Raw genomic sequence first — 22,790 nt, 5'->3', positions numbered from 1 at the left:
ATTTGGTCACAGTGGCTGGGAAGCCATTTAGAAGCAGATCCGGGATTCCGGCTCGAGCACCAGCCTCGGGGGTGCCCTCATCCAGGCACTGGGCGTGGTTGGCAAAGACAGGGAGGGACCAGGAGGGAGACTCAGAACCAATGGCCTGAGGGGCCGAGGTGGGCGCACCAGAGAGGAGGGGGACGGGAGGGGTACAGCAGGGCCACAGCAGGCTCCCCACCAGGGAAGGGACTGAGTGAGGGGAGGGAGGACTGAGGGCCGGGAGGCCGGGAGGCTGGGAGAAGGCGGCCGCCCAGCTGAACCCTGGATCTGCCTCGTAAATGCTGCTCTGGCTGAGGATGGCCAGGGCCCCCGGAACCATGTCATGATCCATGTCACATGAGCGACAGTCTTCAAATGCTACTAGGAGTCACGGATGCTAATGGGCACGGCCTGGCATGCAGGGGCGGTGGGCGGCACTGTCCCACACGCCGGGTACCTTCAAGGCTCCTAATGGAGCTGCGCTTCTAAAAGTAGACTGTGGCCATAGAGAAGCCGACTGCAAGACCAAAGAGATAGAGGGGTGGGTGAGGCGGCCACAGCAGCCGTGTGGGGAGCCCCGAGGCCTGCGGGATGAGGAGTGGATGGGTGGGAGACGGCAGGGGCCGGATGGCACCTCTGGGCAGGAGAGAGTCAGGGTTGGACCTGGGCAGGCCCCTTGTGCTGTGTGTGCAGTTATAGCCAGCAGGACCCAGAGGGCACTGGGCCCCAGCTGAGAGTCAGGGCTGCCAGCTCTGCAGGGCAGCAGGGCCGGCACCGCGACCCCCTCCTGCAGAAGCTGAGGCTGGGGGACACACATGCTGGGTGTGGAGTCACGGGGAAATCCCGGGCAGCTGCCTTCCACATGATGCCAAGTAGAGGGATGGGATGATCGAGGGGAAGGGGGTGGGAGGGGGAGGGCCACCACTTGGTCTGTGCTGAGAAGCCAGGTGGCCACACTGTGGGGTGAAGCCTGCAAGGCCCCCAAGAGAGTCTGAGACAGGCATTGGTGGCTCAGGGCACTGGGGCCCCGCATTGCCCAAGACTCCCACAACTGGCCCTGGGGTCAGAGGTGAGCAATGGCGGCTCAGGAGCCAGGCCCTCCAGCACCCGCTCTTGCAGGTAGAGAAGCAGAGGCCTAGGGAAGGGACCCTAGGCCTCACTGCCTCAGCTCAGGAGCCAGCCCTAGGGACACATGGGGGCAGTATGGGACAAGGGCTGATACGGCCCATCCCCACAATGGCTAGTGGCCAGGGGTGACACTCACCTTACCACTGATGTCACTGACAGCCACATGCACAAAGATGGAGGCCTCTTCCATCCCTTCCAGGTACACGTGCCGGTAGCCTGGAGCAGCACGGATCAGTGGGATCATGAGGTGTCAGCTTCCCAGGGCCCCCACCTGCTCTGTCCCCCACCAGCCCATTCTACTTAAAGGTCTCAAGACCCCAAATACAGCCAACAAACCCAGGCCGGGGACCTCTGCCTCCTGTAGGCCCAGTACTACTACTCACCTCCTCCAGGAAGCCCACTGGCATTGCACCAGCCTACAGAGACCTCTACCTGGGGGTGACCTCTTCTGTATAGGCTGCACCTCAGCCTGACCTTCAGAGCCCCAGGCTGGCTCTCATCTGGTCTTTGGCACCCTTCCTGAGGGTGACCTCTCCCCTACAGGCCACAGGCCATGCCCCAGCCTGACCAGCAGAGCCCCAGGTGGCTTCCTCCCATCCTCAGCCCTCTTCATGGGGGTGCCCCAGCCTGACCCGAAGAGCCCCAGGCCGGCCCCCCTGTCCTCAGCTCCTGTCTCTTTGGCACCAGGCCCACCCACACAGGTGCTGACCCACAGGGGAAATGGTATCTGCCCTGCCCCAGGGCCTCAGCCAGTGTGGGGGGGCACCATGTCCACCCATGCCCACCTGGCATCATGCTGCTGAAGGCCAGAGTTCTCTGGCCAATGAAGTCACGCCCGATGGGGTCGTGGTCCCAGACGAGGAATCGGACCAGCGCGATCTCTGGCATATGCACCGTGAACACCAGAGTCTCCTCCCAGGTGGGGTTGAACCCTGGAGGCAGCGCCAGGAGGAATGTCCCACGGGCAGGGCCCAGCTCCAGCTTGGAGGCCCCCGGCCCACACCACTCCTGCTACTGCTTCCTGGGCTGTCCACTCACAGAGGATTGGGGCCCGAAGTATCAGCAAGGGAGGCCTGGCAGAGCAGCTGGCACAGCAGGCAGCCCTGACCCTCCCACCTCAGGCTGCCGTCAGCAGTGTGACAGTGGTGCTGGGGCCTGCCTGCAGGGCACAGTGCCCTCCCAGCGACGAGTAGGCCCTGTTGCCCACCCCGGCCCTGCCAAGGCCCGAGCCTCACCATTGTCATCCACCACGCGGGTCTGCTCCCTGCTACAGTCCACGGGGAGCCCGATGACCTCCACCTCCACAAAGGGGTCGATGATCTGGGGCACAGGCATGGGGCACATCAGGCCCATCGCCATGCCCGCCCATCCCACCCCACCCCTACCCCACCTGCCTGTGCAGGGCCGGCCCTACCTCCCCACGGTCCCCTAGCATGGAGTCACGTGGCTTGGGGAGCTGTTGGCCACTGATGATCCGGAGCACCAGCTGCTTCTTGAGCTGCCCGGGCAGGGGGTCCTCTGAGTTGGGGTTGAACATACCTGAGAGGGTGTCAGGCATGGGGTCAGTGGCTCAGCCCTCGGCAACACCCCCACTCACTGGTACATGGCTGCCAACAGCCCCCTTCCAGCCCCCACCTAGGAGACTGGAGCCAGTGCCGGGTGGAGGGAGGAGACAGCAGTGCAGTGGGAGTGCCTCGGAGGGCAGGTGCGGCAGGCCCAGTGTGGGTCACTTTTGTGGCCACTGCAGCACATGGGACAGAGCCTAGGCCTCCCATGGGTGAGCAAGGAGGTCACACAATGGGGGTGGGTCTGGGTCCCTGGGGGTATGTGGGGTGGGGTCTCTGGTGCCAGTGCCCTGGGGCCCACTCAGTGTGAGAACTCTGAGGAGGACAAGCAAAGGACAGAGGTGGGAGAGGAGCCAGGGCCACACGAGCAAGCTGGAACTCAACCACAGCAGACAAAATGGAGGGGAGGAGGTTCCTTCAAATGCCCAGCCCAGTCCCAGATCCTAAGACCCAAAGATGGGCTGGGCACAGGGGGATGGGCCGCTGGCATTGGGCCCCCCTCAGGCAAGCCCTGCCATGAATCCCACGTGGGGCCCAGGCTCCTGAATTCTCCATCCCTGGATTCCTGCAGAGCTGGGCTGTTGTTTGCAACCCCAGCAAGGAGGGTTTCCCCACCCATCTCCCCAGCGTCCTGGAAGCTTCGTCCCAGCCTGATCCTTCAGGGGACCCTGACAAAGCTGCCCACCCCCTTGCCAGCCTGTGGGGCTCCGATCTCTGTTCTGGGGACACCCAGGAGGCCCGTCCAAGCCCTGAGCGTCTGAGCGCCTCACCCTGGCACATACACTCGGGCTTGAGTACGTAGCCACAGCCACCATTGGCACTGAACTTGGCTCGGTTCAGCTGCAGCATCCGCCCCTCTGACTGGTAGTTCAGGGCAACTGTGAGAGGGACATAAGGCTGCCTGGTCAGTACCTGACCTTCCAGGCGTTTTGCCCCCTGCCTCCCGCCACCACACACCAGCACCCCCTGCACAGCTGCTGCGGGTCTGCTGTGTGCCCCTCGTACCCCTGATATGAGTGGTGACCCGAGGCCTCCACCTGTGCAGGAGTGGGGCCTGACATCCTGGAGGGATGTCCCCAGAGCCAGTGCACCCTGGAACCTCGGGGACAGACCTGCACCACCTCTCCTACAGCCCCCCTGAGGTCTTAGGGACCATGCCCCAGTGCCAGCCCAGTGTCAGTGTCGACCTGGTGTAGGCAGCAGGCCTCAGGGGTGGAGGCTTCAAGGGCAAGAGAGCCCAGCATAGAACCAAGTCCCCAGTGGGTCCCTGCTCGCCCCTCAGGGTTCAGGGACTGTCTGAGCCGAGCCCTCCCAACAGCCCGCAGCGCACCGTGCCCACACCCACCCATCTGGCAGCCGGCGTTCCAGAAGGGCTGCGGGTTGTAGTTGCTGGAGTCCACACGGTAGGAGGAGGGGTAGATGCGGGAGAGCTGCTGCTGGTTGAAGCGAAGATACTGCACCGGCTTCTGCTGCAGGATCTGCTGGGCCTTGGTCTCGCTGAAGGACGACACCTGCCAGCTGGATGCCGCTGTGGCACCGGGGGCTGGACATCAGACGCCGAGTCCTGGAGCTCGCCCGGTGCCCCGCAGCGTAGCAGGGGTGGGGGACAGGGAGGCCCCCACCCGTGGGCCCCGGTCCCCGAGCCTCTCACCCTCCACCTCTATGTCGTGGGTAGCCACGGACTTGGTGTACTTCACCAGGTCGGAGAGGGCCCGGGACAGCTGCATGGTCTTCTTCTGCCGTGCCGTCCTGTGGCGTGTGGCAGGGGTGAGCACCCCTCCCATTCAGGGCCAGCCTGGCACCCAGCTCCATGAGATGGGCTCCAGGGCTCGGGCGGGTTCATTAATTCACGCGGCAGCCCCTGAACCCTCAGAGACAGACCCCAGACTGGGACGCAGGCCACGGAGACCTGAGTGCCGGCAGGACATGGGCAGGCTCGGAGCTACCAGCAGGTGTCAAGGCCCCAAGCACCATGTGTGTGTGCAGAGAAGGACGTAGCCTGCCAAGCATGGCAGGGGTAGGGCTTCTGGAAGGTTCTGAGCAGGGAGAGCTAGGGTCGGGACCTGGGTCTGGCCTAGAATCACTATGTGGAGAGGAGGCCAGGGGTCCAAGGGGGCCCCCGAGTTGCCCAGGCATGTGGCCGCCCTGCCCCACACACCACACCCCCACCACTTCCCACTGCTTCCAGGGGCCGGGAAAGGGGTGGGTCCTGCCCAGCTCAAGGATGGCCATGATGGGGTCACCACAAAGAAGGGGCCAGCTAGGCGAGGCCCCCAAGAGCGTGCAGGGCCTCCCCATGGGGCAGGGCACCTACCCTCGGCTCTGGCCTCCCGGGGAGTCCTGGCCCTCGTCCACGCTGGCTGCCTTCTTCAGCTTGCTGCCCTTCTTCTGTGCAGGAGGCAGAGGCATGAGCTGTGGGGCCCCTGGCCCAGGACAGGCCTTGGGGAAGTCTGGGGGGTTAGGAAGGGCCTGTCCTCAGGGTCCCCCGAGGCCTCCCATGTCCATCCCGCCTAGCTCTGCCTGCCAAGGCCTCCTCAGTGCCCTCTCGACCTGGGCTCCGGCGGCCACAGGGCACCTGAGCTTGGGGTGAGGGCCAGAGGCGGGAATGAGCCAGGAAGACGCCTGCTCCCACCAGCTTCCAGCCCAGGCTCCTGGCCCAGCCACTGGCACCTGCAGCCGGCCGCTCAGCCCAAGACTCAGAGGGGATCCTGCAAGCCAGGCCGGGAACCCTGGGGGCTGTAGGAGACCCCCATCTGCTCTGGCTGGGGCAGGGGCCGCTGGGGCACTAAGAGCAGTAAGGACGCTGGGCCCAGACGGGGACCCTGGGCTGGGAGCTGCACCAGACCTTGCGCCTAGAGAAGTTTCCCACGACAAGGCGGCTGTTGCGTCTGCTGGCCCCAGCGTACTCCCCAGATTCCACGTCCTCTTCAGCCTTACTCTGAGTCCAAGGGAGAGACAGGGACAGGGTGAGCCCAGCCTTGAACCCGGCAGGGAGGCTGGGGCAGCTCCCTGGTGGCCCCAGGAGGCCTTCCTGCAAGAGGTGGACTTGAAAGGCCTGGGGGCAGAAAGGCAGGGTGGGGCCAGGTTGGGGAGCTCCTGTGGCTGCTGTTCCCAGTCCACCCTGGGGCAGAGGCAGTTGCTGGTGGGAAGGCCCTGGGAGGCAGGCCTGTGGGGGGAACATTCACTCACGCTGCCTCAGTCTCCCTCCTGTGTTGTCTTGAACTCATTAAGTTCCCAATTCTGAATTTCTTCCCCACCAGTGGAGACTGCATAATAAATGCATTTGTGTGTCTGGAATATTCCTCGGCCAGGGCTGCTTACGAAACCCTTTTATGAGCATTCCTCAGCCCTCTGCCTGGGCCTCTTCCCACAGCACGCAGGTATCACCTCATCAGACAAACAGCTCCAGGTGGGCGCACCCCAAGGCAGACTCTGAGCCGGGAACCCCAGGATGCCACTGTGAGCCTTCTGATTGCTGTGCAAGCAGCAGGCACAACTAGGGCTCCGCTCCCTGCCCCTGCCCCTGCCCAACCCAGGGCTGCATCCAAACTGCTCATTCATCCCAAAGCTCATTCCTGACAGAGTCACCAGAGCCTCTGCCACCCCGAGCCCTGCAGCCCCTTCCACTGACACCCCCAAAACTTTGTCCAGCTCTGCTCAGGGGGGTCTCCCATCCCTCATCCTGTCCCCACCCATGGGGGGGCTGCTTTCTTTCAAACACCACGAAGCTGTGGGCCCGAAGCAGGGTCCCTGTTAGAGAGGGGCTTTGACCAGAGGCAGACACGGTGCCCATCCATGGCCACACCCCTGCACACGCCCACACCTCTGGACACATCCCTGCCACACCCACAGCACACATGCCTCACACACCCACGGATGCTCCCAAGACCACAGACACGCAGCGCTCAGCCTTGCCACAGCCAACAGTGCCTCCTGCTCCCCGGCCTCACCAGCCTAGACCGGCGCCTGCCTGGACACTTCCTCACTGGGCATATTGGAAATCAGGACACACATGGCAGGCCCCATGCCAGGCGGCCTCTCGGTCCTGTGGACATGACTGGGGAGCTCCTGCCAGCCTCTCTGTGCTCTGGGTAGCTTGGCCTGGGTGTGTGCCCTGCCCCTCCTTCACCCTCCTAGGGAGCCAGGATAGGATCGGATGGCCCTTCCCATGGCCCAGAGTGGCCAAGGGACCGTCCCGTTCCCAAGTGGCACTGGCCGGAGCCCAAGGCCCGGTGTGCACCGCGGCAGAAGGCTCCCGGGTTGTGCAGGCCCTGCAGGCTCGGAGGTGTTCCTCTCTCTCCACCTCCAGCAAAGCCAGCCCCAAATTCCTCTTAATTTATTGATGCCACGGCTGCCAGGAGAGGCGCTGGGAGCCAGATTCACAGTGTGCCTGGGGCCAGTCGGAGTCGCCACAGTTCAAAGCTCCTTACAGATCCCCAAAATGCTGCAGTGACCAAGAGCCGCAAGCGACTGTCCATCCAGGCATGACTGAGGAGAGGCATGTGCTGACCCAGGAGATGGCCATCCGGCCAGACACAGCACGTACTACACGGCCAGACCTGCTGTCACTCCGGGACTCCCACACAGGAGACAGCAACACCCAACCACACTCCCAGGGGCTCGGACAGCAGAAGGCCAGAAGGAGAGGGGCCTGGATGAGGGCAGAGGGTCTCAGCCAGCAGCAGACCCCCCAGCCCTGCCTGTGTGGGGAGAGGGTCCCTGTGGGGCGAAGCTGTTGGCAGCATAAGCACTCACTGGGCTGTGCCCACATCTCTGCAGATGGGTCCCCTCCTTACCCATCCGGCTTCTCTCCCCCAGATACCCATTCCTGCTGCCCCCAGGCCTCAGGGGCCCATGAGAAGAGCCTTGTGTCCTCAAGGTTCATGGGCAGAGGGGATGCTGCCTAGCCCAGGGGCACAGAGAGGCACAAGTGTCCCTCGGTGGGGTGTGCCATCCCCATGACCCCCAACACAGACACCCCCTTTACCAGGGCCTCGCCCCCAGTGAGCTCCAGGGCTGAATGTTCCGGCCTGGCCTGGGTATCAGCCCCGCCCTCTCTTGTGCCACAGGCTCTGAGATTCTTCTGGTGTGTGTCCCCACCCGGCAGGTCCCATCTCACCAGGGTGGGACCTCCAATCCTCCCTCAGCCTTAGTGGCTATGCCTGAGCCCCTCATCCTCCTGCAGGAAGGCTTCCCTGAGCCACTCAGACTGAGGTCCACAGGGGATCGCTCTCCTGGACCTGAAGATGCATTTCCAGGTTTTGCACAGGTCCAGCTGGCTGCCCAGGGAGCCACAGATGGCCATTCTCCCCACCCAGACACCTCAGGATAAAAATAAAGGAACGCCTGTCGGCTTGGGACCCGAGAGCCACCACCTGCACAGGCATGTTCCTCGAGCTCTCCTCAGTGTCAGCTGTGCCGAGTGCACTCAGGCCGTGGGTGGAAACACAAACACCAGGTCTAAAAATACTGGTCCTGGAAGGAAGGGGACATGGCACCCCACCTGGCCCAGGAGGAGTCACCTTCCCACCCTCCCTGAGCATTAGGACAGGCAGAGTCGGCCGGCACCACAGGGCACAGTAGGGTGCTCCAGGTACCAGGAGAGTCCCCAGCACTGGCGCCCCACAGCACTGTCCCCCTGGGGAGGGTCTTCAGGGCCCACCCACATTCCCCACCCAGCCCCACCCCCCGCAGGACTGCAGGACCCGCCAGCCACAGCTCCTGGCTCCTTCAAGGGCTACAAGGAGGCTGTGGGACCTGCCGACCCTGCCTGGCACCTCTCACCCACACACACACCACTGCGTCTGCCGTGACAGCCCCCAAGGGCCATTCGCTCCACGTGGAAACTTCCCCACGTGGCCATGACCAGCTCCAGGCAGGGCATAGGAAGGGAGGGCAGTCGTGTCCCCCCAGCTGGGAAGCTCCCAGGACTGGCTGGGCTTTGAGACCCCGCTGGTATGTGGGCATGCATGTATGCAGGTGTGTGTGCCAAAGTGTGCTGTGTGCAGATTTATGAGCACACACACCACCTGTTCTGGGGCCCTCGCTGGCCCACAGGCTGGCTGTCAGGGGTTTTACCTTTTTGGCCTGTACCTTGCGTCCGAGTTTTCCGGATGGGGACAGTGTGGAGACAGAGAAGTCGTTGGGATCCTCACAGTCCCGAATCTTCGACTCCTTGATGAGGGAATCCAGTTTTCTCTTAGCAATGTTTTCCACACGCTTTCGATTGGTGGACGCCTGTGGACCCAGAGGCTGGCCTGTTGGCCTCTGCCCCAGCCCTGTGAGCAGTGGTGGTGACAACTCCCAGGGTCACAGCACTCCACCCACCCCAGGCTCATGGAAGTCATATGATTCACTTTGGACCTACAGGCAGCCACTGGCAGGACAGGAACCCAGGCCCACCTGATTCCACCAGCAGCATGAAGCTGCCCACGGGCGCCCAGCAGAACCTGTGTGGCCTCTGGCCCTGTGTCCTGGGAGGTCAGCATGCCAGCAGGCGGCACAGGTTCTGGAGTCTCACCACTGGCTGCCATGTACCTCAGAAGATGGCAGGGCCAGAGGCAGACTTCACGCCAGCCTCCAAGTGGGACTGGATGCCCTTCCCTGTCAGTGCAGCCCTTGGTGGCCCTGATGAACTTGGAACCCTTGAGGGCAGGGCCTGGGCCTTGGGGGTCAGATGCCCCGGTGCCAGGTTGGAGTGGGCATGAAGCTAGGAGCACCATGGAGCTGGTTTTTGCCATCACATGGGCCACACAGAGATGCGCACCCCAGGCAGGAAGAGTGCTGCTGCCTCAGGACTTTCTAAAACAGCTGGCCACGTGGCCCAGGGCAAAGCTGCTCAGTCATCTTCCCATACCCGGCCCCTCTGGGAGAAACGGCCTTCGCCACCTCGCTGCAGCAGCCCCAGACCAGTGCCCGGGGGAGAGGAGGTGTGGCTCCCCCGAGCCCAGCACTGCACGGGACCCTCCCGACTGCGCAGCCCCCGTCCCGGCCCTGGCGAGGACACAGTGACAGTGATTGGTGGGGGTGACTGCTGCCGGGATCCCCACATCAGGACCAGCCTTAGAGATAGAACTGCTTGGAGGTGAGCCCAGCACTGGCCACCCAGGCTCTGGCTGGATTTGGTGGGGAAAAGGCCAGGAAGCTGGGCATGCCAGGTGCCGGCGGGAATGGGGTAGAGTCTGGCATGGGACCTGGCCCCCAGTAGTGCCCCCACTTGCTGAGGTGCCAAGAGGGCAGGGCACCCCAAGAGTCAGCTCAAATGTGGGAGCTGAAACCGGGCACGGGCAAGCCTGCAGCACTGTCGCAGAGGGGTGGCTGGGCAGGGAGGACCCCCCAGGCCCTGGGCCACTGTGCACATCTGTCCTAATGTCCCTCTGTCCCGGATGCCACCCTTTCCAACTTGCCCCAATAGCAAGGATAGACAGCTGCTCTTGGGAACTGCAGGCTCCACCCTCGCCTGCCCCACCCCCACCCCACTCACATCCCCATTCAGGAGCTTGCAGTCATCATCAATCTCATCAGCACTGTCCTCATCAGACACCTCGCCTTCCTCCGCATCCTCGCTGATGTTGGCTGGAAGCTTCTTCCCCTGGGGGAGGAGAAGCATGATGGGGGGGCCCTGGAGAAGATGCTGGGAAGCCAGTACCCCGCACCCACAAGGAGCCATTGGCCAAGGAGAGGGACCTTTTCTCAAGCTCGGTTTTGGAATCCCAGCCACAGGGCAGGCCAGTTCCCCATGGCTGCAGCAGTGTGGAAGGAAAGGCCTGGATGTGCATGAGGAGGTCCTGAGACAGAGTGACCATCGTGGGGAGATGGAGGCCAGGCCAGGGGTGCAGACAGCCCTCAGCCTCCCAAATCTGCCCACAGATGGCATGATGCCCCTGCCTATCTGGAGCAGGGCACTGCCCCAGGCCCAAGACTTGGCGTGAGCTGGTCCCAGGAGGGCAAGGGCTCACTCACCTTCACAAGGATCTTTCCCTTGAGCATCTGTGGAGAGGGAAGTGTGGTGGCATCCTCACTGCTCACAGACGACAGGTCCAGCTTGTCCCCGAGGATACCAGTCAGGTACTGGGCCATTTTCTTCTGCTGGATGACACTGCAGTGGTTCTCGATGGACAGGATCACTGGGTACCTGTGCCCCCAAGGCAGAAGGAGCAGGATGAGACCAAGGCCTCAGAGGATGGGTAGGCCCCATCTCTGCAAGATCCCAGGTCACCTAAACCATTGAGTGAGGAGGGGTCTTCACCAGGAACCCAAGGACAGCTGTGACTACCAGCAGCTCTGGGAGGTGGCCCACCCATCAATGGCTTTGAAAAGCAATTGAGTGGGTGGGAAAGGAGCTGGGAGAATCTTAAGCGCCAGTAAAGACAGTATGAGCTTCTTTCCCCAATAAGGAAAAAAACAAAGGCAACTAGAAACTCCAGGAAAACAAAAGAACATTTGAAAAAGTCATGGTTTTAAAATGATGTGGACAAAATCGAGGTGCAGCATAGAGCAATAGATAGGCTGGAAACTAGAATCTCTTTGGCCTAGATACTGAGGACACTGTCCTCTGAATGACCCTGGGGTCCTGCCATTGGCCCATAAAGAAGGAGACATAAACCTGGCACACACCATCTGGTGGAAGACAGTTATTATGCGCCCAGTGCAGAATGGGGAGTGCAGCAGGGACTTTTAATTACAAGCTTTTCAGCTTCATTTTTAACCATTTTACTTGGACTTTTACCAAAAGGCAGCCATGATTCTTTTAGAAAATGTAAGTGGCCCAGAACAAGAGAGCATGAACCAGAGCAAGATATGAGCAAGTCGTGATGAGAGGGCAGGCGGGGTGCAGGGGCACAGGGGCTCCTATCCCCACTTCTCAGGCCAGAAACTGAGGCCTGAGGCCCAGGGACTGCAGGAGAACATTGTGCCTGCACAGATTACACTGGTCATGAGGGGCAACCCTGTCCTGAGATACCAGCAGGCCCCTGGCTGCTCCCAGCTCATCCCTCCTCCCCCTGCTTTCCCCCCATGCCCTGCAATGCCCTCCCTACCTACAGACCCAGGGGTAGGGCTGGCTCAAGACAGGGACAGGAAGGGCCCGCTCTTCCAGGAGAGGCCGTCTATTTCTGTTTCCTAAATCAATCTTGCTTCTTCTCCCTTCCTTCATGCAATTAGCTACTTGCCAGTCTGTGAGCCTTGTGTAGCCAGGACTCAAAGGTAACTCAAACCACACGGGGAGGCAGCCTTCTAATTCCAGAAACTAAATTGGATGTTCTTCAATGGTGTCTACAGTCTCAGCTAAGTGACGGCAAATTGAGTCTGGATACAGAGTGGCTTCTCAGGGTTGGTAAGTGTGGGAGCCACAGTTACCATGAGCCCTGGCACCAGGAGATGCCACCAGGCATGTGGACGAGCTGCTCCTGTGAGGTCCCCGCCTGGACCTGCGGCCACTCCCTCCCCATCCCTCTCTCCTCAACAAGAGATGCCAGAATGAAACCAGCACCCGGTCACCAGTCACTGCCCCTGAAAAAGGATATGTGGGTGTGGCAGGAAAAGCCAGAACCTGGAGACCCTCCCCTGCCCACCGCGGGGGCCAGCCGCCCAGGCCCAGCCACTCACTCATTCTTGATGAAGGCATATTTGTTGATGGTTTCGATGACATCTTTGAAGAGGATCTTGGAGGTCAGGGTGTAGCCATGATGCACGATGGGCTCCCCGTCCGGCCCATCCCAGCAGTCCACTGCAGGCAGGCAGACCTCGGTCAGCCCCAGGGCCTGGCCACAGTGAGCCCAGGCAGGCTGAGCTCCAGCCAGAAGGGGGCCTGTCCCCTTGCTCAGTGTGGCACACAGAAGAGGCCTTCCCAGCCCCTGCCCAGAGACCCCCAGGGGCTCCTCAGGCACAGCCCATCTCCCATAGCTGATGCCAGTCCGGCTGCAGCCCATAGTCCAGGGCTCACCCTCCACGCAGCGGCAGCCTGCCTGCAGGACCCAGGCATACATGTCCACCCGTGACTGGGACATGAGCTGGTCCCCCACAAGGTAGGTGTTGTGGGACGAGGTGATGAAGTAGTGGCTCAGCGGGCGTGTCATGTCCTGGTGCACGCAGTGGTGCTCAGGGTTGAAGATGTCCCCAGCGGGGCTCCTCGTGTAGTTGGTGAAGCCTGAGGACAGTGCGGCGTAGGGGCCGTGTCAGCCCGCCCCCGGCCTCCTCTCATGGCCACCTGCCCCGACTTGACAGGACACAGAGCAGCTGTCCCAGTCCACAGGCTGGGCCCTCATTGCCCCTCCAGCATCCCAGGACCGCCAGGCAGACGGCAGCGCCCCACTCACCATCGATGCCCAGCAGCCCTTTACTCCTGTTTTCGGGGCACGGCTCAAACTGCTCGATGATGTCCTGGCAGCTCTCCAGGGTCACACCGGTCATCTAGGCCAGAGCAGGGGCATGAGCCCAGGGAGCCCATCCCTGACCTGGGAAAGCCTCGACCAGCTCCACCTGACTGCTGTGCTCTGTCCATCAGCCAGCTCCCCTCACCGCTGTCCCCTGTCTATCAGCCAGTTCCCCTCACCGCTGTCCCCTGGCCATCTCTGATCACACCGGGGATGGCCATGGCGGGGGCACTGGCCAGCCACCCCCAGTGTTACATGACTTGGGACTACCATGGGTCACATGGTTTTTGGATGCTTGCTCTGACTGCAGACTCTGACAGCACCGGAGGGGCCTCTGACCTTGTCAGCTGGACCACCCCCCACTGGTGTGAGGGCTGTGGCCCAGTGTGGGCCTGGCATGGAGCAGAGGCCATGTGGGGTGGGTACAGGAGAATGATGACCCTCATGCTAAGGCAGGCACAGGCAGCCCCCTTCTCCAGCTCCTCCCGCTGTCTGCCTAAGCCCCCACACACTGACCCTCCCAGGAGAGCTGAGCACCAGGGTCCAGGCCAGCCTAGGCCACCCCAGGCATCACAGGCTGAGGGACCTCCAGGACCCTGTGGTGCAGCCAGGCCAGGAGCTGCCACCCCACCAGCAGGCTTCTTGGAGATCCCTGGGAACATGGTGAGGTAATAGGTCAGGGAGCCCAGAGCCAGCTGTGGGCCCCTGGGAGGCCCAGCAACCAGGGGTCTGAGCCAAGGGCACCAGTTGCCAGCTGGAGGGTTCTGTCTGGCTCCTGAGTGAAGGGAGGGTTCCAGAAGGCTTGGGACAAAGGTCAAGGAGGGAAGGGTCGCTTCTGTCCACCCCCATCCAAGTCCCATTCCCACCATTGCCTTTACTGGGACAGGGCCTACTGTCTGCAGCCAGGCCACCCACAGCCACATGCTGGTGCCACCCCTGGTGGCCGGGGCACAGGGCACCTGAGACAGGGGGGTCCAGTTGGCTGGTGCCAGCCTCCCATGCCTCCTGGGCATCATGCCTGCAGGATGGAGAAGCCGCTGCCATGGGATGGAACCCTGAAAGCTGCACCAGCCAGGTGGGTGTCTCCTGGGAGCTCAAGCCCAGGGGAAGCTCTGGGTTTGTGGTAAGCTCAGGGATGGGGTACTGCCATAAGATCCTGCATAAAACCCACCCAGGCCTGACCTGGGCTTCCCAAGGCCCCTCTGCCACTCCCATCCTCCCCCTAAGACCATCACCAAGAGGCTGACAGTCCATGTGGCCAGTAGAGCGGAGGTCCCTGAGCAGCTCCAGGCCAGGGCATCTTGGCCCCTGAGGCTTACCCTGTCCCATCTCTCCTCCCTGAAGAGGGTCCAGGGTCCTCACTTGTACTCCTGCAAGGCCTGAGGGTGGCCACACGCAGTCTGAGCCCCTCCCATGGAACCCTGTCCTCACTGGGGCTCTGGCCTTCCTGTCTACCACCTGGCTGGACCTGCAACTCCTGCCACCAGGACACGCGGTACCCATTCCCTGCCCAGGCCTGGGACAAGGTGGCCAGAGCCCTGAACCTCTGGACACTAGGTCCCTAGTCAGTGGGCAGCATCCAGAGAGCACTTGGCTTTGGCATTGGTCTCTAAGGATGGCCAGGCCTTCTTGGGGTCTAGATAAAGGGGTGTGCATGCCCCTCTGGGATCCAGGAGGTATCTGAGTGTCTGCTGGACAAATGCGTGAGTGGACATCGTGGCAGGCCTAGTGCCCTAGGGCAGCAAGTCAGCCAGACACATATGGCTGGAACACAGAGGCCTCAAAGGCTGGGCCTGAGGACCCTCATTCACAAGATGCTCAACACCAAACCAGGAGCATGGCCGAGGTGGGGGGCTGCAGGGTGTCCACGGTCAGGACTGAGCCATTCAGAGGCCCCTGGAGAAGAAACCACAAACCTTCCCACCTGCCTGGCTGCCCCACAGGGCGTACTCTGTAATATCAAAACTAAAGCCAATGCTGGGGGCTCTCAAATGCCAGGCTGTGACCTGCCCCACCCTAAGTTCTCAGTCAAAGCTCAGAATAGAAGGTGAGGCCTGATGGCCGCCCCACCCCTGCCTGGGGGTGCGCACCTTCTGCTCCACCTGCAGGAAGCGCTGCAGACCGGCGGCATCCAGGTGGTCCTTGTGATTGCTGTAGGTCAGCATGAGCAGGTAGAGGTCCCGGCGGGTGGACATCATCTTGTAGAAGGCACAGAACTCCTCAAACCCCAGTGTCCCTTGGTGGTCATCCGTGTCTGCTTCCTGCAATGCAAGGCCTTGGGTCCCCATGGACACCTCACCCAGGGCTGCATGCACAGGGGTCCTTCAGGGGCACTGTCACCCCAGTCAAAACCAACACACAAGCCCACCCTCTTATATGCCACTGCCCTTGTCACGGGCCACTCCCGTGCTCCAATCACTCCCCAGGTCACGGGCCCACCCACCAAGAGGAGAGTCCTGTGAAAATGCAGAGCTGACACACCTGCCGGATGCCACGTGCCTTTCACCTTCAACCCGAAAGCAAGTCCACTCAGCTCACACGGGAGCCAACACCACCAACACGAGAGCCAACACCCCCAACACAGGGGTCAATGCCCCCAACACGAGAATCAACACCACCCACAGGGGAGCCAACACCCACATAGAAAACACCCACACAGGAGTCAATGCCCACATGGGAGCCAACACCCCAAACACAGGGGCCAACACCACCCGCGTGGGAGCCAACACCCCATACGGCAGTTAACCACATCCCCTGGGCTGGAGCCGGGCAGTGCAGCAGAAGCCCAAGGTGTGCAGAAGCCGAGGGAATTCATGGTGGCAATAAAGGTGCCATGGAAGAGGATGCTTGAAATCCTTGAGCCTTAAGTATTGGAGCCTTGGTCCTACAAGGGAATGGGAGCCCAGAGCTGGGCACAGCAGGGTGAGAGCATGACCTGCTTGGAGGTGACATGGCCCCAGTGTGACACCCCAGCTCAGCCCTCACTCACGAGGAACACCAGGACACCCCAGCTCAGCCCCCACCAGGAGGAACACCAGGACACCCCAGCTCAGCCTCCACCACGAGGAACACCAGTGCCTCTCCCTGCAGTTGGAAGAATGTCAGAGCTCAAGGCTTCGGGCAGGGCCACGCTGACAGATGGTTTCACACCTGCCCAGCTGCTTGGTATCTCGAGGGGCATCTTGAGGGGCCCCAGGCTCCCCGTGAGCCACCTGCTGTCACCTCTGCCGTAGCCTCTCTGCTGATGACCTGGCCAGAGGTGAGGCAGGCTAATCAGATTTGCCTTGAAGACAGGGTTCTGCCTGTGCCTGTTCACCCCAGGCTGGGCACACCAATACCTGGCTGGCAGGTGTCCACCCACACTGGCTGAGTCTTCAGGCGCCCCACAGAAGTCCCAGACCAGGTCCCCTGAGAAGCAGAAAATACCTCCAGAAGTAGAGGAGGTGCTGCGCCTGCCACAGCAGCCTAGAGGCTTCATGATTCAGGCTCCCAAGCAAAACCCCACCGGGCCCTCTTCCCAGAGCCCACATAGGCTGAGGACAGCATGCTCTCAGCAACCCACCCAGGGGCTCCAAGGGGGCCTGGGAGGAGCCCAGAGCAGGGTTGAGGGAGCAGGCCACGCCTCTCAGGGCAGCCCCATGTCCTAGTCCACAGGAGGGCACCGCCTGAGCCTGGGGATGTGCCTCAGCTGAGCAGGGACTGGCACCAGTTCAGCACCATGGACAGCAGCAGCCACCAGCCTCCTGGGACCAACCTTGCCTCCCATGGCCATGATCTGGCGTGGCAGGGGATGATGGTGCCAGGTCCCCTGGGGTCCCCTCTGAGCCAAGGGGGTCACTGGTCAGGTGGCCCCATCACCCCCTTCATCCCTGTCCCCAGGAAAGAGCCCTGGCTGCCATCTGCCCTAGACTCATGGGGGTAGGTCAGGACCCCAGGGCCAGGCTGTGTGCCCAGGCCAAGGCTGGGATGAGGCCAGCATGGCATGAAGGACCCAGCTAGAGCCACATACACTGGGGCCCAGGGGGCTTGGCATGAGGTGTGAGGGCAGCTCCAAGTCTGAGGCTGCCCACTCACTGCACCCAGGACAACAGTGAGGGGACACACTGCAACTCAAAGGGGCCCCGTGGGACACAACCTGGACTGGTGGCCCTCCCCAGGCCTGTGGCTGAGCTGGGCAGATGGGGCCCCTCCATGGAGAGGCTGTGCACCAGCGTGAGCTACTCTCCACTGAGCAGGAGCAAAACTGCCTGGACAGTGAGGCCCTTGCGGGGCCTGAGCCCAACCCCAGAACACCCCAGATACAGTCACACAGCATCTTTTCTTCCCACAAAGGGAAGCTGCAGCTGTTGAACCACACCTTGGCCAAGCCTGCCTCGGTGCCCACCCAGTGTGCCCTTTGGCAATTAGGCCCCGCGCTGGGTCCAGCCCACTTCCAGCCTTAGCTTTGGTTGGATGAAATGAAGCTCAAGCCAAGTCTTTATCCACCATGCAGGGCCCTCTGATTAGGCAGCCGGGCAATGCGAGCCATGTTTAGCTTGACCACCAAACACCAGGGCCACTGCACGAGGCTGGAGTGCCAGGCCTGTGACCGGAGAGCCACAGCTGCCCCACCATTCCTCTCCAGAGCCAGACCTGCAGGCTTCCCCCTCTGCCTGCCAGCACCCCCTCCCCCACCTCTGCCTGCCAGCCCACACTGAGGATCGCCCTCCACTGCCTGGGGCTCCCTTGGGGAGGTCAGGCTAGACCTTTAGGCCCCAGAAGCCGTGCCCACTCATGTTGGATTCAGTGAGGGGCCTCTGTCTCCTCCTGCTCAGAGACCATTCTGGAGCCCGCACGCTAAGCCTGGCATAGCCTCAACCCTGTGGAAGGGCCTGCTGGCCCCAGAGCTGCCCCTGAGCCTGAATTTGGTTGGGGATGGCCCAGCCCAGGCAGGCAGGGAAAGGGGGTGCTGAGGTGCAGACTCAGGTCCCTGCCAGCCCCCAAGGCCCAGGCAGACTGTCCCCACTGGGGCCTTCAGGAGGGGCCTCTGAGCCCGCAGCAGTCCCCAGTGAGTGTCTGCAAGCATCCGGCCCCTAACTCAGGCACACACCCCATGCTGTGAGCATCCAGCCTCCCTTGCTCCAGCCAGGCATGACCAGCCATATACAGTGAGAACAGGCCAGAGTAGGCAGGAGCTGGCAGGGGCTGGATGTGGAGGGGCTGTCAGGCTGTGAGCGTGTGTGTGTGTGTGCCTGTATACATGTGTGTGCATGTGTGTGTGCACATGTGTGTGCGTGCATGTGTGCATGTCAGGGACCCCAGGGCCTGGCACTCTTACCCACAGAACCCTCTTTCCAAGACACAGCAAAGCAGCAACGCCCCGAGCCTGGTTTACTGGCTCAGTCAGCGTCACCGTAACCAGGACCTGCTGACGGGCAGAGTTCCTCTCCCCCAGCCCAGCAGGCTTTCCGGAAACAGAAACTAATTACAGACAATAAAGACGGCAGCTCAGCTGAATGCTGCATTTCCATAACTCCTATCATCAGGGTGGTTGGGCGAGGGCCACGTGGGGAAAGTAACAAGCGCATCGGACTGTGCCCCAGTAGGCCAGTGTACCCCCCTCAAGGCTGTGAGGCTGGGGGCCTGGGAAGGGGCTGCAGCTTCATTTGGGCACCTGCCCTGAATGCCAGTGCACTCACCTGGCAGGGCCTGTGCCAGGTGCCCTGACCACTTTCCCTGGAGCTGGTAGAGCAGACCTCAAACCAGCTGCCAAGAGGAGACACCAGGGGACCCCCACCTGCCCGCCTGCCATAGGCTGTGGGATGGCTGGCCAGGCGGCCCCTCCTCGGCAGTGGCCACTTTGTGCGGCTCAAAGGCACCGCCAGGGTCCTTCCAGCTCAGGCAGGGCTGGCTGGCCCCCAGCCACACCACCACAGCCCATGCAGCCCTGGCTCCGGAGCCCGGGCAGGACCCCGTGAGCCTCACCCTGAACATCTGCTTCACCCTCTGGCGGGGCAGGTTCACATTGAGCTTGTGCAGCAGCCGCAGGACCTCGCTGACGCTCAGGCTGCCGTCCCCATTCTTGTCCGCCTCATCAAACGTCTGCTTCAGCCACTTTGGTGCCGAGTTAGGGGCCAACAGGAATCTACGGGTCCAGCCCCGCCATCCCATCCTCCAGCCTAGGGAGGAGGGAATGGGGGATGCCAGGCTACTGGCCCCTTCCCCACCAACCCAGCAAAGGCAGGCCCCCTCCCCCACACAGGGCCAGCAGCCAGGGGCCGGTCCTGGGGTCTGCCCTGCCTGCTCAGTACCCAAGGATATTGGTCCCTGGTGCGCTGGCGGCGAGCCAGGCTGTCCTCATCACTGATGCCGGCCATGAGGTAGCGCAGGCCGGTGACCCAGGTGCGTGCCACCTCGCTGCTGGTGGAGACCAGGTCCAGTGACTCTCGGTGGCTGCCGTGGTAGATACTGAAGCAGCAGTTGTGGTCAAAGCTGCCATCGGGGTAGCGCTGGAAGACCTCCGACTGCCGCCCCTCACTCACCTCCTGGATGGAGTCGATGGAGACTGCCAGGTGGGCAGGGAGCACTGGTCAGGACACCCAGGGCTCAGCGTACCTCTGCCAGCAGCCCCAAGGCAGCAGTGACCAAGCACGTGGGAGCTCCTCACCCACCTATGCGTGACTCTCCACAAGGCTCGGGGGCCAGGGCTCAAGAACAAAGGGTGAAGAGCTGTGAGACTGCTCAGCCTCCCACCCCCACTGACCAAGTCCCTCCCTTTTTCCCCTGCTCCTATGGAAAAGACACAGCTCCCCCACCCACAAGGGAGAACGTCCACCGCCCCCCACACCTGCAGCCCCCAGTGCCCAACAAGCCCAGAGCTGAACGCTTAGCCAGCACGTCCCCATATTCTGAGAAATCCCCTGGCCACCTTCAGGGCTCCAGCGCTGCTGGTGAGACCGTGCCTCCAGGGACCCCAGCTCTGTGCTCAGGTGCATCAAGGCTCTTGTGACCTCAGGTCCCCTGGGGGCTCCGAGGCACGGCTCCCTCCAGGGGCCCAAGGTGGCTCCACCTTTGGCAACCTTTGGGCTGAGGTCTCGCCCAGGACACCTGGGTCCTGCCCATCAGCAAAGCCAGCAGAGACCCTGGCTGAGCCCTGCTCCCAGCCCTTGAGGACTGTCATGTCTCTCCCCAACCTGGGGGACCCCACCCTGTTCCCTGTGTGCCACAACCCTGCCTGCCTACCTGCTGCAGTCTCCATCTCAGGCAGCCCCTACTCCCTCCAGCCCCCCTTCCCAGCAGCTGCCTGGGCCAATGCTTGCCCATCAGCACACCCCTGTGGGGGTCATTTCTGTTTATGGGGAGCTGTGACCTCCCTAGCTAGACGAACTATGCTATGCCCCTCCTCCCAGCCCAGCACTCAGCACAGGGCTGGGCACAGCCATACTCAGTCCCCACTGAATTCCAGGGAGCTCAGCCAGGTGGGCAGGGGCCTGGGTCCCTCCCACCCTATAGCCCAGAGGTCACTGCTGATCCCCAAGACCACTGAGCCAGAGGTGTCCAGGCCTAGGGTCTCACCACCCCTCAACCATCAGCAGCTGCTCTGGGAGGCTTCCTACCCCGTGTGCCCCCAGGGACTCCAGCCTACCCCCACTCCAGGGCACCCACTTACTCTTGGCCTTCTCGTTCTTACGAGAGGGCCTCCAGCGGATGCAGGAGCGGTGCTCGTCCAGGTAGTAGAAGCGGACCAGGCCCTTGGAGCCACCACGCAGCTTTACCATCTGCATCCCCTCCTGCATGGCACCCAGGCATCGCTCCACTGCACACAGGAGACACACGGCTGTCAGCAGAGGCACGGCTACTCCTCACATCACTGGTTCTGCCCACACCACCCTGCCAGTGACGAGGCAAAGGCCAGGGCCCAAAGCCACCTCCACCCCAAGTGCTGACATGCCTGGGTCACACAGCCCAGCTGGGCCCTGCCACTTCTCCCCAGATGGTCCTGGGGACTGAGGGCCCTGCTCCCTACCCTGCTCAGCCACCTGGGAACCGGCACTGGGCCTGGGGTCCCAAGAGCCACCACTCTGACAGAGCCAGCACTGAACTCAACAGTGGGAAGGCCAGGCACAAGGCCAGACAGACGAGGCGGCTGACCCCAGCTGTCCAGGGCCACAGTGAGTGGAGGCCCCTTGCCAGGCACAGGGTGGGCCAACAGGCAGCAACCCCATACCCTGCCCCCGCCCCTGCCACCAGCCACAGGCGGCTCCTGGGAGCAGATATTCGCATTCCCGAGTGCCTGCGCCCCTTCCTGGGGCATCTCCAGGAGAGCCCCCACCCTTCAGGAGCAACAAGGGCAGTGCCATGAACGCCCCGTCCCAGGGCCTGCACAGCAGTACGGACTCGGGAGGCTGTGGGCTGGATCCGAGCTTCCCAACCCTCCCCTCCCTGAGGCCACCTGTCCCGTTCCTTCTCCTCCCCCCATCCATTCGGCCTCCTGCTCTTGCTTGTCCCAGGGGAGGGGGCTGCAGGCTCCGGAGAGTCCAGGCCAGACTCAGCCGCCCCAGCCCAGGAACAGGCTGGTCCCACCCCCTCAGGCCCTGTGCACCCACTCACAGAAAGCACGGATTCCAGAGGCACCATCTGCTAAAGTTCAGAGGTGCTAACCCCCTCCCCCACGTCTGAGGCTGAGGGACCCCAGGGGGCGTTGTGGAGGATTGGGACAGTACCAGTCAGGCTTCCTTGGGGAAGCTACTAGGTGATCAGGAGCAGAGGGGAACTGAGGTATGGAAGGCATGAGGGGCTGGGCTCTCTGGGGCACTCGGGAGGTAAAAACACAGGGGTGGCTGCAAGGATGTGGGAGGGAGTAAGGCAGGACCTAGAGGCCTACAACAGGTCAGCCCCGACCAGGCCCTCCGCAGGCCACCCAGACACATGCTCCGCCCTCCACAGGCCACCCAGACACAGGCTCCGCCCTCCGCAGGCCACCCAGACCCCCGCTCCGCCCTCTGCAGGCCACCCAGACACATGCTCCGGCCTCCCAGCCATGCCCAGCCAGTCTCTTCTGCAGTCTACTAATGGCAAGGGCCCCGACGTCCAGCCCGCCCAGCCACCTGGGCTGCAAGCACCACTGACCCCCAGAGCACAAGGGACCCCGTCAGTGAGAGCATGGAGCATTGGAGCCACTGAACTCCCCCAATCTTCCCCCCTGGGTTCAGCCCCGAGGCCCTGCAGGCACCTGGGAGACCAAGGTGTGCTGAGGGCGCTTCTGAGCGGCTGAGAGGCAGGGCCTGCTGATGCTGCCAGACCCACGTGACCCCTAGAGTGAGGGGGCGGGAGGGGAGTCAAGTGCTGGGGTGGGATAGAGCTGCTGGGGTGGGATAGAGCTGCAGGAGTGGGATGCAGCCCCAGGCTTCTTGCACCTCCACCTCCAGGAGCAGCCCCCACCCGCCAGGGCCCGCACTCAGCCTGGGCCGCTCCCCTGCCCTTTCTTACCCAGGGGGCCGAGCTGCCACTGTGAAGACAACACCACGCTTCCTCCGACCCAGAGGAGCACCTCTGCCAGCCAGGCCACCGTCCCCTTGGTCCGGCTCTCAAGGGAGGGCCAGGGGCCAGACATGCCCTGACTCTGGCCGGACCTGGTTCACGGAGGCCACAGAGGCCCCCCGGCCCTCAGGCAACAGAGATCAGGCAGTGGCAGTGCTGGGGCAGGACTTCCGTGGGGAGTTTT

General features: G+C 62.5%; 1 protein-coding gene across 17 annotated transcripts in view; it reads right to left on the bottom strand.

The window, feature by feature from the left end:
- PLCH2 (phospholipase C eta 2) overlaps positions 1 to 22,790 on the bottom strand; it is a 62,865-nt gene that overhangs the window by 4,308 nt on the left and 35,767 nt on the right. For 4 of the 17 annotated variants that reach the window (XM_078330085.1, XM_078330086.1, XM_078330084.1 and 1 more), the window contains 19 exons: positions 20,736 to 20,882; positions 19,389 to 19,631; positions 19,052 to 19,183; positions 15,178 to 15,348; positions 13,031 to 13,124; positions 12,658 to 12,861; positions 12,321 to 12,441; positions 10,677 to 10,848; positions 10,198 to 10,305; positions 8,793 to 8,951; positions 5,560 to 5,652; positions 5,029 to 5,102; positions 4,366 to 4,463; positions 4,060 to 4,242; positions 3,485 to 3,592; positions 2,564 to 2,688; positions 2,385 to 2,469; positions 1,935 to 2,081; positions 1,286 to 1,365 (listed from right to left, as the gene is read on the bottom strand). In XM_078330085.1, coding sequence (XP_078186211.1) covers positions 1,286 to 1,365; positions 1,935 to 2,081; positions 2,385 to 2,469; positions 2,564 to 2,688; positions 3,485 to 3,592; positions 4,060 to 4,242; positions 4,366 to 4,463; positions 5,029 to 5,102; positions 5,560 to 5,652; positions 8,793 to 8,951; positions 10,198 to 10,305; positions 10,677 to 10,848; positions 12,321 to 12,441; positions 12,658 to 12,861; positions 13,031 to 13,124; positions 15,178 to 15,348; positions 19,052 to 19,183; positions 19,389 to 19,565 — 2,331 coding nt within the window. In that variant the 5' untranslated portion in view covers positions 19,566 to 19,631; positions 20,736 to 20,882. Of the gene's footprint in view, positions 1 to 1,285; positions 1,366 to 1,934; positions 2,082 to 2,384; positions 2,470 to 2,563; positions 2,689 to 3,484; positions 3,593 to 4,059; positions 4,243 to 4,365; positions 4,464 to 5,028; positions 5,103 to 5,559; positions 5,653 to 8,792; positions 8,952 to 10,197; positions 10,306 to 10,676; positions 10,849 to 12,320; positions 12,442 to 12,657; positions 12,862 to 13,030; positions 13,125 to 15,177; positions 15,349 to 19,051; positions 19,246 to 19,377; positions 19,632 to 20,735; positions 20,883 to 22,555; positions 22,731 to 22,790 lie in introns of those variants that run through there. The other 13 variants (XM_078330089.1, XM_078330094.1, XM_054258706.2 and 10 more) reach the window with 12 other exon arrangements.

The sequence above is a fragment of the Callithrix jacchus genome, chromosome 7 (assembly GCF_049354715.1).
Source record: "Callithrix jacchus isolate 240 chromosome 7, calJac240_pri, whole genome shotgun sequence".
NCBI lineage: Eukaryota > Metazoa > Chordata > Mammalia > Primates > Cebidae > Callithrix > Callithrix jacchus.
The sequence above is the reverse complement of the archived record's forward strand: the minus strand, read 5'-3'. Positions and strand labels throughout refer to the sequence as shown.